At 34.9% G+C, this 13,871-nt stretch overlaps 1 protein-coding gene across 1 annotated transcript in view; it reads left to right on the top strand.

The window, feature by feature from the left end:
• The window catches only part of NUP133 (nucleoporin 133), a 34,632-nt gene that overhangs the window by 4,784 nt on the left and 15,977 nt on the right, over positions 1–13,871 (top strand). The window contains exons 2-13 of the mRNA XM_026705179.2: positions 2,815–2,933; positions 3,804–3,907; positions 4,864–4,971; positions 6,804–6,935; positions 7,109–7,279; positions 8,026–8,181; positions 8,257–8,327; positions 8,935–9,082; positions 9,738–9,882; positions 10,908–11,065; positions 11,219–11,310; positions 13,390–13,553. Coding sequence (XP_026560964.2) covers positions 2,815–2,933; positions 3,804–3,907; positions 4,864–4,971; positions 6,804–6,935; positions 7,109–7,279; positions 8,026–8,181; positions 8,257–8,327; positions 8,935–9,082; positions 9,738–9,882; positions 10,908–11,065; positions 11,219–11,310; positions 13,390–13,553 — 1,568 coding nt within the window. The remainder of the gene's footprint in view (positions 1–2,814; positions 2,934–3,803; positions 3,908–4,863; positions 4,972–6,803; positions 6,936–7,108; positions 7,280–8,025; positions 8,182–8,256; positions 8,328–8,934; positions 9,083–9,737; positions 9,883–10,907; positions 11,066–11,218; positions 11,311–13,389; positions 13,554–13,871) is intronic.

Here is a 13,871-nt window from a genome sequence, read left to right as displayed (position 1 = left end):
ATTTTTTACATATTCAGATATTCTGATATTTAAAGGGTTAATTATTAATCCAATATATAATTAATCCACTATAGATATAATTAATCAAATGTAAATATAATTAATCAGAAAACAACAATCCTATATACTTAATTAATTAATATAAATAGTTAGGGCACCCAGTTCATTAAGATACTTAAATTCCTATATATAGAGAGATTAATCTATTTCCTTAAGATTCTTAATTATATATTTAACTTGGAGGAAGTGTATCTGATTTCTTTTTTCTGAGTTACTTACATTATATTTAAACATCAAATAGAATAGTTTATCAATAATTAGCAATACGATGGGGATAATGATACTATACAATTATTCTTTAACCATCTGTTTTATATGCTTGTACGATCACCTTCCAACAATCATTCAGTTAGTCAAAAACAATTCAATCAGTATTAAACAGTATTCTATATTTAATATTCTAACATATCTGTATCTCTTAAATTTATTTTTTACCAATATTGTTTAAATGGGTTTATGTTTTACCAGTATCATTTAATGAAGTCCATAAACTTTTTGTTGAGTGTCTTGTTACAGCTCTTAATTCAAAATGTCGTATTTCAAAAGTGCACAGTCACTTTCTCCAGTTCATTTCTTCTTTCTGTTATTTTTTTTCTTACTCTTTTATTCTTTTACTCCCACACAGTCACAGTTCCACTTAGAGACCTTAAATAAATCAAATCTTCCTTATTTTCATTGTCACAATTGTCTATAAATATTTGCCAGCTTAAAGTTTCTTTTTCCCAGTCCTTTCCTCCGATCTTTCAATGCGTCAAAAGTTCTTTTCTGAATCTTACACTCTTAACTGTTCTTTCGTTCTCCCTGTACCACTTAAACACCGTCACTTCTTTCTCTTTCTTTCCACAATTTTCAAACAAACAGACAGTATAGTTCTATGGTTCTCTCCTCAACTCTCAAAGTAAACGTTGTTGCCTCACCCTTTGTCTCCTCAGGTTTCACTGTTCCATTAGTCAGCATAAATCTGTGCCATTATTCTGTCAGTGTTCGTACCGTTAATTCTGCCGCTTCTCTACACCGTTCAGTTCGGAGCTTCAATCTTCCTTTGTAATATACACCAATATTCTGGAAATCTTCTTTAAACACACCTTCCCACTGCTCAGCCTGCTGCTTCCCACTCTTTGCTTCCTTCTTCTTTAGGCCATTGGGCTGCTGCGTCTCTGGTTCCGATCATCACAATCTCCCTCTTCTGCTGTTGGTTTTCACGGGGTTCTTCTTACAGTCTCCGGGATCACAGCACCTCCCCAAGACCTCTGCGCCTTCCGCTTTCGTCTGCTTACCCCTCCAGGGTCCGACACACTCCTAGAAGCCGCCAAACAGCGAAACTCAGAATCTTTCAGAGAGGCGATCCGCTCCTCAACTCTGCACCAACACAGAGCCGAACCAGAAGTCTCTTAACTTTCTTTCTTCCTACATAATCAATTGCTAATTTTCCAACATTGCAGTCATATTAACGTTGATTATTAATCATGTTGTTTTTTTCAACAATGAAATGGAGAAGTATATTTTGGCAGTGTTCAAGCCAGTTACATTTTCAAGTATATATGATCTTGCTTTATCTGTGATTAATAACACTCCCTGACTTTAAGCTTTGCCTGATCTTTCTTCTCATCTTGATTACAAATATTTCAATATTTACAAAACATCAACAGTTTGTGAATGGGAATAGACAAGAGCAGTACTCAGTTTCTAAGATAAAAACAGAAAAACAAATCCAGTTGTCTTTTGAAAAAGCACATTAAGAGAAGTGTTTTTGTTAACTATATGAAAGGTGAAGGAAAATTAATAGAAAAGAAATAAAATATTAAAAGCAAATATCTTTGTATGAATTGATAAAAGCACATGGGGGGATTGGAATCTTAGTTGTTGAGCAAAGCAGTTATTAAGAAGACACCATATGACTGGTTTGCTCAGTGACTACAATCTCGGCCCTTCTGGTTGCAGCTGTAAGTGATCTTGCAAGTTGGTAAGTGGATGGAGCCATAAGTAGGAGCGAGAGGTGCTGCCTCAGGAGGTGAGGAGCCTTGGGGGGTTCTGCACAGGCTGTACATGAGGCAATGTAAAGCTTCAGCCTTTGCCCCAGCCTAGCCCCACAGTTCAACAACTGGAGGTAGTACCAAGGCTAGGTCTGAAGTCGAGGCTTAGGGCCTTCAGCAGTTTCAACCAACTGCCATTGCTCCTCAACTTCAGTCCTAGCATTACTGGTACCATTGAGAAATGCCACCTTACACCCTCACATTGTTCCCGAGGCCTGAGCCTCGGGGAATGGTGTGATTGGCCCTGCCATCCAACACGCCTCATCTTTAGCTGAGAAGCCGGAGCAGCCTGTTGAAGACAGCTCCTGGTCAATGCCAGACCTTTTCCAAAGCCACCTCGCCATTCCCCAAGCCTCTCATAATTGGGAGAATGGACTAATTAAGGATTGCACAGTTTGTAGAATGAGGCTTCCAAAGGAGTATGAGAAGAGGCTGCATTCTCACAGTGCTTCAGAAACCTCATTTTCCCAATTCACACAAGATTTGGGGAATGCCACACACCCAAATTTTGATCACATGACTGTGGGAACCCTGCAGCAGCCATGGTGTTGGGCACAATTCAGTCAGTGAATAAATGTGTTGTAAGCTGAGAACCACCTGCATACAATTTGTTTTGACTTCAACTGTTAGATAGCTGAAGAATTCATGCAGTGTTGATAGTAACAAAAATCAAATCAATGCTATTAATTTCATTATTAAATCATTATTTTTTTCTGCTTAGGTGTACCCCTACAAAGGTTGTACATCATCCAACAGGAAGTGAAACTATCAATTATGATGTAAAAAAGTTTGGTTCACCTTTGCCAGTAAAAGTTGTAGAAGCTTTGAGAATGGCTGATGGTAAGGTTTTTTTTAATTTGGTCATAAAAATAAATGATAATGGAAGAAATAGAATTTAGATTATTAAATAGCATTTTTGCTAGTATCTGTAAATTAACAAGACAGCAATGTTGCTGTTTAAAGACTTATAAAATAAAAATGATTCAAACTGTCCTAATTTGCATTAGAAGCAAAAATACTTTGCTTGGAAGCCATAACTCATTATTTCTATCTGACGCTCAAATAATTATGTACTTGAAAATTTTGTATTTCTATCTGACGCTCAAATAATTATGTACTTGAAAATTATGTATTTCTAGCAACTGAGAAGTTCCAGCAGTTACAGCTAGTCCTCATGTTATAACAGCAATTAAAATTTCCATCGCTAAACGATGTAGTCGGAGTTGCTTACAACAGCATTTGGGACTGGAGTTTCAATCACATAGCCATGACAACATGGCCATCCTGGCAGTCCCAGTGTTGTAATAATAAGCCTGGCTTCCGAGCAATCCAACCGTGACCTGTAACCAATGGCTGCAACTTTGTGGACTGCTTGTAAGTCCCGCTCATTCACTGCCATTGTAATTTTGAACGATCACTGAATAAATGGTCATAACCTGAGGACTACCCATATAAAATAGAATCAAGTTATTTTGTGAAGTTGACCACATAATCATATCAGTTTTACAAGATTGTTACTGGATGTCAATTTTTCCCTACTCTTAACATTACTCATTGTCAGAAACATACATGCCTTGGGCGTCTAATGAAATTCTTTTTTCCCTATGAATCTACTTACGGATTTGGGCCATCCTTGGAGAAGGAAGGCAAGCCTGGATTTTATTTTATTTATAATTATAATTTATTTTGGAATCTATTATTTTATTATAGCTGAGGACGATTTGAGTATGCTGCTAGATGAAAGTGGATGGGCTTGGCTAGTCCATAAAGATAGACTAATTATTTGGAAGATTGGTCAATCATCAATAGCTAAGGTAAAGTAATAGCAAATTGAAATGTATTTAAACAGGCTTAGTTATAATGATGTATATGTTCATCAATAGGCAAATGTAGGCAAATGAACTGCTTCAAATAAGCATTTTTCTGGAGTCTTATTTGTATGAACTTGGAATACATCTATACTGCACACTTTCTGTAACATTTAGATTTTATATTAATAAGGAAAGTGGCTCACTTTGTTCCCTAATGTTCTGTTTTTCCCTCCTAGAATGACACAATCTGAAAACTTTAAGAATGTATCATATTTGGGGATGAAATTGAATGGAAACAATCACATTATCTGCAAATAATTTGCTATTTGATGTAGTCTCAGTATTTTTTTATTAACTTGTGCATTATAAAAGAAAAAGAATTATATAAGTTTAACTATTCTTGGTTGAAAAAAGGTCTTTGTGATTCTACCAATAGTAGGCTTCCAAGTAAGTATGCAATCAGCATCAGTGAGTTGAGAATGAAGTATTCTGCTTGTAATACTTTTTAAAAAGTCTTTAAAAAGTGAATCAAGAAAGATCCATATTTAGTTGTCAGCAACTACTGAAAGTTATTTTGTAATTTAAGAAAACTCTCATCTAAGAAAGTTCTCATATGCCATTTTATAGATTTATAGATTTATTTGTAGTGCTAGGCAGATATTTCAAATTATTCTCTATTCATTATTGTTGGGGGATTTTGCACATGATTTACATTATTTAAAAAATTAAGTTTTAATGCTTCAGTTCTTTGACACTTAATACATCTTTGTTAAACATTGAGTTCAATTTAGAATATATCTTTTTAAAAATACATTTGTCAGCTTTTTATGGAAAAAAATAACTAAGAGTTGACCATAGAAATCTAAACTTTTCTTTTATTCAAAGCATGAAACATTATAGCTGACTAATATAAATGCAGAATACTAAATTAAAGAATGTATATACTTTTTGTGTTACAGTGTTCTGTATGCAAAGAACTTCAGTTGCCACCCAGCGACTATATTTGGACTGCACATCTGATAGCAGTATGCTGTCTTAATGTTCCTGGTGAAGCATCTTCTTTACAGGTTAGGGACATTTAAATATCTTTTGAAGACATAACACATTCAATTTATGCCATTTTCATACTCCATTTGGAAATTATACTGGTACTTACCGTGCAGTCAATATACCACACATCTTTAAATATGATTTTAAATAAAAGGGTGGGGAAATTCTGTGTCTAATATATATTCATTGAATTATGGCAATTTGCTAATTATAAGTGCTGAAATCACTTAGGTGTACTTTTAATTGTTTTAGAAGTATTCACTATTCAGCTATAGAAATCAGTTAAATGTATTTATCTTATATGCTGTCTATCTTACTATTATATAAATAAATGTTAGAGTGATTCAGAGCACTATTTGGGGGTTTTTAAATAGTCATTCTGTTATGTTATTTGTGGTGCTCTAAAACAGTGGTCGCCAACCGGTGGGCTGTGGCCCACCGGTGGTCTGTGAAAAAATTTTGGTGGTCCACAGAGAAATGTCACCCCCAGAGCACTCCCCCAAGCAATTAATCCAGGCTGCACAGGAACACAAGGCTGCGCCACCCACATAGCCCAAGGGAATCCACCCTGCCTCCTCACTCCTTACCTGGCAAACTTGCCCGTTAAGTTGTTATTTTTCCTTTTTCCGACCATCAGCTGTTCTGCTGTGCCAGGAGATTTAGATTAGCTAGAAAGCAGGAAATTGTTGGATTTGTTGCTTTCTAGCTAATCTTTAGATCGCCGAACCTTCCTTAGGACTGAAGGTTCTATTATTCAGTTACAGAATCAGATAGCCAATGGCAGAAACAGATCTTTCGAAGTGAATCTGTGATTCTGTGAGCAATTCAATCTGCCTGCCTGCTTTGCCTGATTTTGGATTAAAGTTGCTCTTTTTTATAAAAAAATAATAATCAATATTTACATACATGGTGTGTTGCGAGGTAATTTTGTGAGTTTGCTTGCTAGCAAATTTTAATATTTATATAAATATTTATAATATTTACATAAAAGCCATGCCCAGCCAGTCACATGACCACCAGGCCACCCCCCACAAATTAGGCCATGCCTACAGAACTGGTTAAGAAATTTGAGTCCCACCCCTGCCTCTGTGTGTGTGAGAGAGAGAGAGGAGGGGGGGAGAATGTCAGCAAGCCACCATCAGTCACAATTCATATTAGTAGTCCCCGGGATTTAAAATTATGAGTTTGGTGGTCCTGGAGATCCAAAAGGTTGGCGACCTCTGCTCTAAAACTATGTCCTAGGGTGACTATTAAAACATTCTTATTCTGAGATGCAAATCGGATATTAGGATTAAATTAAGGAAGACTTCAATCCATACTAATCCTCTGCTTTAATAATCATTCCACTTTCCTTTTTTCTTTAAATTTGTCTTTTTATTCTGTAAAAATATTTAAGAAAAACTTTAAAAATATTCCCTTCTGGCTGGTTAAATCATTAAATAAAAAATCTATTTTTGTATCTTCTCTCCTAGGAAGTCAGGGGGCATTGTAGCTAATTACTCAACTCACTTATTTTTGCTCATTTTCATTGACTTTTTTCTTAGAAAAACACTTCTTTGGTTTATTCTCTCTGTAAAGTTGTTGTAGTTTGTAATGCACCTAAAATCTGTATTTCTACATTTAAAAAACTATTTAGACTCAATGGAGGATCATATATTGCAAAATCTCTGTTAGTAGACACTGCAACACAGATATAAATTTATATCTGACAAGTTTATAATTCTCAGCAGGCTAGAAATTTATTTTTTTCTTACATTATACTACAACAGATTTAGACCTTGAGACTTAGGCTGATGTGAATTCTAAATAATAGAATTAACATGTATATATATATTTTTATATTTGCAAGTCCCTTGTGGTAATGGCTGCCACTCGTGAAGGAACAATACGTTACTGGCCCAGCCTCGTGCACGAAAGTTCCTATACTGAGACAAATATGGATTTTGGCGGTGCTCTTTATAACTTTCTTACAGCTGTAAAGGTACATTGAAGATGCTTTATGACAATTTAGTAAAAGTTCTGAAATCTATTTTTTCACTAGTTATATATAAAATGAAATAGAACTATCATTTTGAAGTTGGTTAGCTAGTCTGTTTTTAAAAGCAAAATATCAATATAGTTTTTCCAAAAAAACTGAACAGAACTTTCTTTTAGGGCGGAAGCTTTATTTTATCCTCGGCAAGGAGTCAGTTTATCCGACTTACACCTGATAGCAATGGGAAGATTTACCAACATGGCTTAGCTCAAGGACAAGGCATGTTTTCTGGAATAGGTAGAAAAGTTTCTTCACTGCTTGGGATTTTGTCACCTAGTAACGATGAAGAAGTAAGTCTTAAAAATAAAAGTATTTTAATTTTAATGCTGGTTTTCCCCCCAATTTCTCTCACATGAAAGGAATGTTTTACAACAGGACTCAGTGCAGACAGATTCCCTAGAACAGTTGATAGACAACTACAGGCAGCTTTTCCCCAACTAAATTTATATTTAGTTCCTTAAGACCTCAAGATCCCCAACTGAAATGCAGCAACAAAATGGCCTTACATTAGTATTTTTGGTTCAAAATTAAGGCTGAGAAGAAAAACAGTGTGCCAGAGTGTTCAGTCCCTACCCCCAAAGATTGTTTCTTTGCACCAATTCAGGTTTTGTGGGGGTTGTTTAAAGGTGAAGAGATAATAGGAAATCTTGGGAAGCATACCTTCCATGAGCAATCCTCATCCCTTCTTCCACCTCCTTAAAGGCACCAGGACAGTAATAAGGGATAATTTTTCAGATTAGGAAGCTTAGTGTAACAGTTTTTCTCTATGATTTTTGATACCATATTTTCCCACTATTTGCATTATATTTTAATACAATTTTGATGCTGTCTAGAATATATTTCAAGATTTGACAGAATAACTTTGCAGTACTCTCATATTTGTGCTATTTTTTAATTTTATCCTTGTTTCTATGGTATATTTGTCTTTTTTCTGGGGGGGAATTTAAGCTTTTCTGTTTTCTTAACTTGAACTTCCAACAGAGAACTGCAGTATATTAAACACTGATATTTTATCTCTAATTTATATCTAACTCAGCTTTCTAGTGTTTTTTGGGATGAAGATGATTCAAGATTTTATGCCATGACCAACTCAAATCTTTATAAATGGGAAATAGAAGACAATGCAGAACGTCAAGTTCTCAGCTGGGATATAAACAGAATACTTAAAGAAAATATCACGGAATCAATATGGGTAAGAACCAATATATGTAACATAATATATAGTTTCCTTCTTTCTGGCATTTTTAACAATCTATTATTTGTACAGGGATCAGAAAGCAATTACGGGGACATTAAAGAAGATATTAATGTGCAATATTTGGACTTGCAGCAAAATTGGTAAGTTCCTATTTAGAAAGTGAGCTGTATTACAGATTCATATTTCTAGTAGTATTACTAATTCGGACACTGTTCCAATCAAAATATTATCTCCTTATCCACACAATCAGGAAAATATAATTTAACCAAAAATAATAATTAAAACACAGGAATAAACACTATTTAATTGGTTAAGCAAGAGTGAAAAAAATCCTTCAGTCTTCATATATTTATTTATTTAAATTTATTTAAGCTGCTGGAGGATTTTGGGCCAGTCATTCTCTCTCAGCGTATCCACCTCACAGGGTTGTTATGAGAAAAATAGGAGGAAGAAATATTATGTATGCTCACTGCCAAAACACATAACATAAAATTAAAAAATATATAGTATCTGAGCTTCATAAAATAACTTTCAACAAAGCCAAGAAATAGATTCTATCACACATAAATAAATAAAATACAAGTTTAAATACAGTAAGTTGGGCTTATACACCATGTAAAAATCTTAAGAATGTTTTTTTTAAGTCAAGCAAAGAGGTTAATATATATTTGAAAAATTACTGTTTCATCATCTGATATTTCTGAACAACAATTTGTAATTATGATAATTGTCTTTTCCAATGAGTAGTGATGGACTAGTTATTTTGGCAGCAGCATGGCATCTTGGTGACACTCCCTGCCTTGTTTACTATACTTTGATAACTGTAGAAGATAATGGTTATCCCACATCTGATAATGTGATTGTAGAGGTCACTCAGTATAACCCACCTTTTCAGGTAATTGGCATTGTTTTATGCTTTTTTGATGCTTCTGATTTTAAACATACTTATAGAATATAATTTCAAGTGATTGGTTGTGAAAGTGAAAAAAAAACTGATTGAACTATGTCCATAGAAACATGCTGTTGTACTTCCTTTTCTCTTGTAATGTTATTTAAATAATACCTGAATTTTTAAAAATGGCATAACTAAAGATTTAAAAAAAATAGAACCAGTAATTTAATTTGTAAATGTAAATGTAAAAAAAGAAAAGAAAAGAAACTGATGCTATAAGTCTTTGGAAATTGAACTCTGGATAATTCAGTTTGGGAAATTGAGAATCCGTTATTTTATAGTATATACCACTACATATATAACTCATGTATCAGATTGGATTACATGTGATCTAGAAAAGGATTTATCACTAGTCTGTATTCTATACACATTAGCAAAAAGTATATGTGTGTTTCAGTAAGATTGTAGAACTGTAACGAATATAAGAATGGTGTATCATTATGAAAAACTATAGGAATGTAATTTATAATCTATTCCTTTCCAGGCATCAAATTTATTAATATTTTGTATGTATGCCAGGCCTACCTACATGATAGTATTGCTGCTCTTAATAATGCTTAATAATAGTTCTTGTAATATTTAATGTTGTATTTTTCAGCCTGAAGAACCAGTGTGTCATTTAATAGTCCCAGATTTTTCCAGCCATTTTGCCTGTCTTTACACGGAAAATGAGGTATTTGCTTGTTCAACTGGAACAGGAAGAACCTCTTTGCCACAGGAAAAGATTACTTTCAGTGCCCAGGGTGAGAATATTAATAAATGCAAACTGTTTAACAAAAGTTAATGAAACTGTTCAGTCTTTCTCCAGAACTGCAGCAAAGATTCTTGTTCCCCTTACTATTGACTAATGATTAAGTTCTGGGGTAATTATGAAATTTAAAAATAAAACTTGTTGCATTACTGATTGATTCTTATGGATGTAGATTTTTCTTTTCCAAAGTATCACCATATGTAACTTCCATGAATCAAAGTCAAAAACAATAAGAGAAGGAGACAGCCATTTACTGCTTCCACGCCATGATCAAGCAAGAGAAGCTTTGTCCTATGGGGGCATCTTTCATCTGCAGATGTTGATGTTTTAGGGATTATAGTAGAAACAACAGTTTTTCAATCACTCTTAAGCCATTTAGGCCTTTAAAAGTTAGTGCCAGCACCTTAAATTATGAGTAGCAATTGGCCACCAATTTTTCAGCACAGACGTCATGTGATTCCTAAATTTGCACCAGGCAGCAGTTTAACTGCTGCATTTTGCACCAGTTGCAACTTTCAAGCAGTTTTCAAAGATGGCCATATGTCATTAGGTGAAACATGACATTTCTGCATCAATTAGCAACAGTAGTTGTAGTAATCTTGTTATGGTCATTAAGTGAAGTCCACACATTTCATCAGCCCTGCCTTTCACAGGCTACTCATAACTGCCATTTGTTCAGTATTTTCTTAACTTCAAATGGTTGTTAAGTGAGGACTACCTTTACATTACAGTATTAATTTGGGATATAAATAAAGCATGGATAATCTCTGACTAGTTTAGCAAAGGTTGTAGCTCACACATTAACCATAATTCTGAAGACTTGTTCCTTGTCACAATCATTGCTTGAAAATCCAGTGACAGTTGAAGATCAAAGAATACTCAAATGTGGAATCAAATACTTTTTCAAATACTACTTTCTACTTCCATTCAAGTAGAATGAATTGTCACCCAAAACATATTGAACCTTGGTCAAAATGATGTTGATGATGTATCCTTTTCTCTTTTTTTGTACTTTAGGTGATAAAATCTTAGGAGCAGGTTGTTCTGCTCAACTTCCCATTTTTTTTGTTCAGAAAAGCGGACTTGTAACTATATGTTCCAAGGAAACCACTTCTTTACTTCCTGAAGACATTGAGGATTCTTTAGCCTGTTCTGTAGCTGAGCCCAATGATGAGGTAATAACCAATTGGAACCCTGAAAGAGAAGAGGGGAAAGTATTGCCTGGCATTTAATTCCCTCAGAATCTTTAGCCAAACATACTTATTTTTATTGAGATATTTTTGTAGTTGAATAATGCTTCAACTTTCCTTTGTTTTCTACTTTTCTAGAGCATTGGTTTTGATGGCTCTTCTAGAATGGATATTGTAGCTCAAGAAGATAAAACTAAAATGCTAAAATCTTCTTTTTTGCAGTTTTGCAGGTACTAAACAAATACTATATTAAATAAGCCATCAGTGGTATAATATAAGGAAAATTTTAATATTGCCTTTTATTGAGTGTTCTGTACACTTAAAAAGTTAATCAGGAAATGTATTGTTTATGAGTGGTGAATTCAAAACCCAAGATTTATGTTCTAACTAGAAAACCCATGACCCATGGTCATCATTTCAAAAATATTTTCTTACCGAAATAGAGAAACAAAATGACCAAGGCCAAATATCAGTGGGAGCGGGAGCAATTTCTGACTTCCTGACAGCTTGTTCACAGTTGACCAGTCTCCAGCAGCCCATAGTAGGATCTGTCTACCTAGCTTCTGCAGGGCTAGGATAGGACCGGTCTACCTGTTCTCCATCAGCCAGAGGAGGGGCCAGTCTACCCAATCTCTAGAGGGCTAGAGTGGGGCTGGTTTACTGAACCTCTGGATTGTAGCACTAAAACGACTACAAATTTGTCAAATTTCAATCCCATGGATTTTGGATGCATTCTGTAAATTAGATCATTTGAAGTACCTTGATTGAAAAATTGTTGCTCTGTGATACATTATTTCACCCAGTTGAAAGTTACAGGCACAAGAGTTTTAGTACACATAGATCAGTTGCATTCTCAAAATCTTAATGTATTGCATATAAAGTAATAAAGGCAAAATCCCATTTTGGGGAGATAGTCTACATTGTATAGGATTTCTTAATCTTGCTGCCTCCAACAAACCCTTTTCTTCATGTCTTTGAATTAACATGACTAAGTGGGGAAAGTACAGAATAGGATGACACAATCAGTTTCCTAACATTCAAAGAAACTAATGAACTTTTATTAAATAACTTAAAATGGATGGTAACTAAGTTCACTTAACATTACAACATATTTGTAATCTGTCAATATTTGCCTTTCCTGCCACTCTCTATATTCTTAATCTGCCTTCTTCACAGTCCTATTTTCCTTAGATAGGACTCTGAGCATCCTTCAGATTCTTCCTACACACACCATCGAAATTCTGTCTTTAATTTTTTTTCTCTTGAAGATTCTGGTATCTGGAAGGTATTCTGCATTGCTAGGCTTTTACTGGCAGGTCCATGAGTCAATTATCACATTCTTCCCTCCTAGCCCAAGCTTAGCCTCATATAAGCAAGTTATGTCTGAGCATTGAGAATGACATTTTAGAGCTTTATTTTACAGAATAATTTAATATTATTCCATATATTTACAGAATATGTTTCACAGGGTGAGAGGTTTATACCTCTTCCAATTCCCAGGGGCTCCCACTTGCAGAATAGAGAAAAGAGTAATTGCCCCTATTTTGATATTTACATTTTTGTAGCAGCCTCTTGCTTTTAGTGTAGCCATCAATTTTTCCTTTGTGTAGACTTTAGAACAGGGCTGTCAAACTCATGGCCCACGGGCCAGATGTATCACGTGCTGGCCATTCCCATACCTGGTTTAGTGAAGGGGGGGAAGTTCCGCTATGTCATGAGACGCTGCCGTGACGACACAAGTTTGACACCCCTGCTTTAGGAGTTTATTTCTAAACTATTGCTATTATTTTCATTTATTTTTGGCTTAGTCATCAATTTTCACCTTCTGCCTTCTACCCATCTCAAACTAAACAAAGATACATTCTAATAGGAATGGGCACCCATTCTGAACTTGATGAATAAACTAAGGAAGATCATATCATCTGAAATTTTTCCAATCATGCAAAAAAAAAATTGTATTTGTTGTTCTGAATTACATTCTGAATGTGATCTTTATAAAGCTTTCAGCAAGTGTTCTCCATGTGAAAGAATTCATAAACAACAAAGGTGATTTGCATTACAGTTCCTTGTAGTTTGATAGCAATATGACATTTGGGATGTAGAATTTTCTTGTGCAGCAAATACAGTAGTCCTTTAGGTGACATTACCAACAATTTCAGTTGAGGGCTTCAAAATATCCCATAACTTTTCATTAACGCAGCATATAAAATGGGGAAGCTCAACTAGAAAAGAGTGCTATCACAATTAAGTTACCCTAGTTAATATCTCATTATAACGGTTGGCTTACAGTGCCTTTTCGTTCATTGCAGGAAGGATGTGAAGGGTGCAAATGCCACAATTGCTGACCTTTTTCCCCAGCAAGCAGATTTCGGTCCTGATGCTGAACTTGATAGAGCCGTAATACAAATCAGTGAAGAATTAATAGATGATTATCCTACATCTGATCCACGGTGGGCTGAATCTGTACCTGAAGGTATGGATTCTTGCATATAAAAAGCAGAACAATACACGTATTTGTTTTATGTTGGATTAAGTATACTTCAAGGGTAGCCCTTCACAGGGTGCATTGCAATGTTGTTATGGATATGCATGGAAAAGGTGTTTACTGATAGTTTATGCCTGAATTAAAACACACATGCTAAATATTTTGATCTTTGCATGAACTAAAATAGGGATGTTGTAGGCAGAAGTGGTTTAGAATGAAAAGGAGACTGGAGCAGCTATGGAAATTAATACCGGGCTGGGGTGGAGTGCACAACTACTGTAACAATTCCCTTCTCCATGCAGTATG

The sequence above is a fragment of the Pseudonaja textilis genome, chromosome 1, assembly GCF_049901715.1.
Source record: "Pseudonaja textilis isolate UNSWEBS1 chromosome 1, rPseTex1.2, whole genome shotgun sequence".
Classification (NCBI taxonomy): Eukaryota; Metazoa; Chordata; class Lepidosauria; order Squamata; family Elapidae; genus Pseudonaja; species Pseudonaja textilis.
The sequence above is the reverse complement of the archived record's forward strand: the minus strand, read 5'-3'. Positions and strand labels throughout refer to the sequence as shown.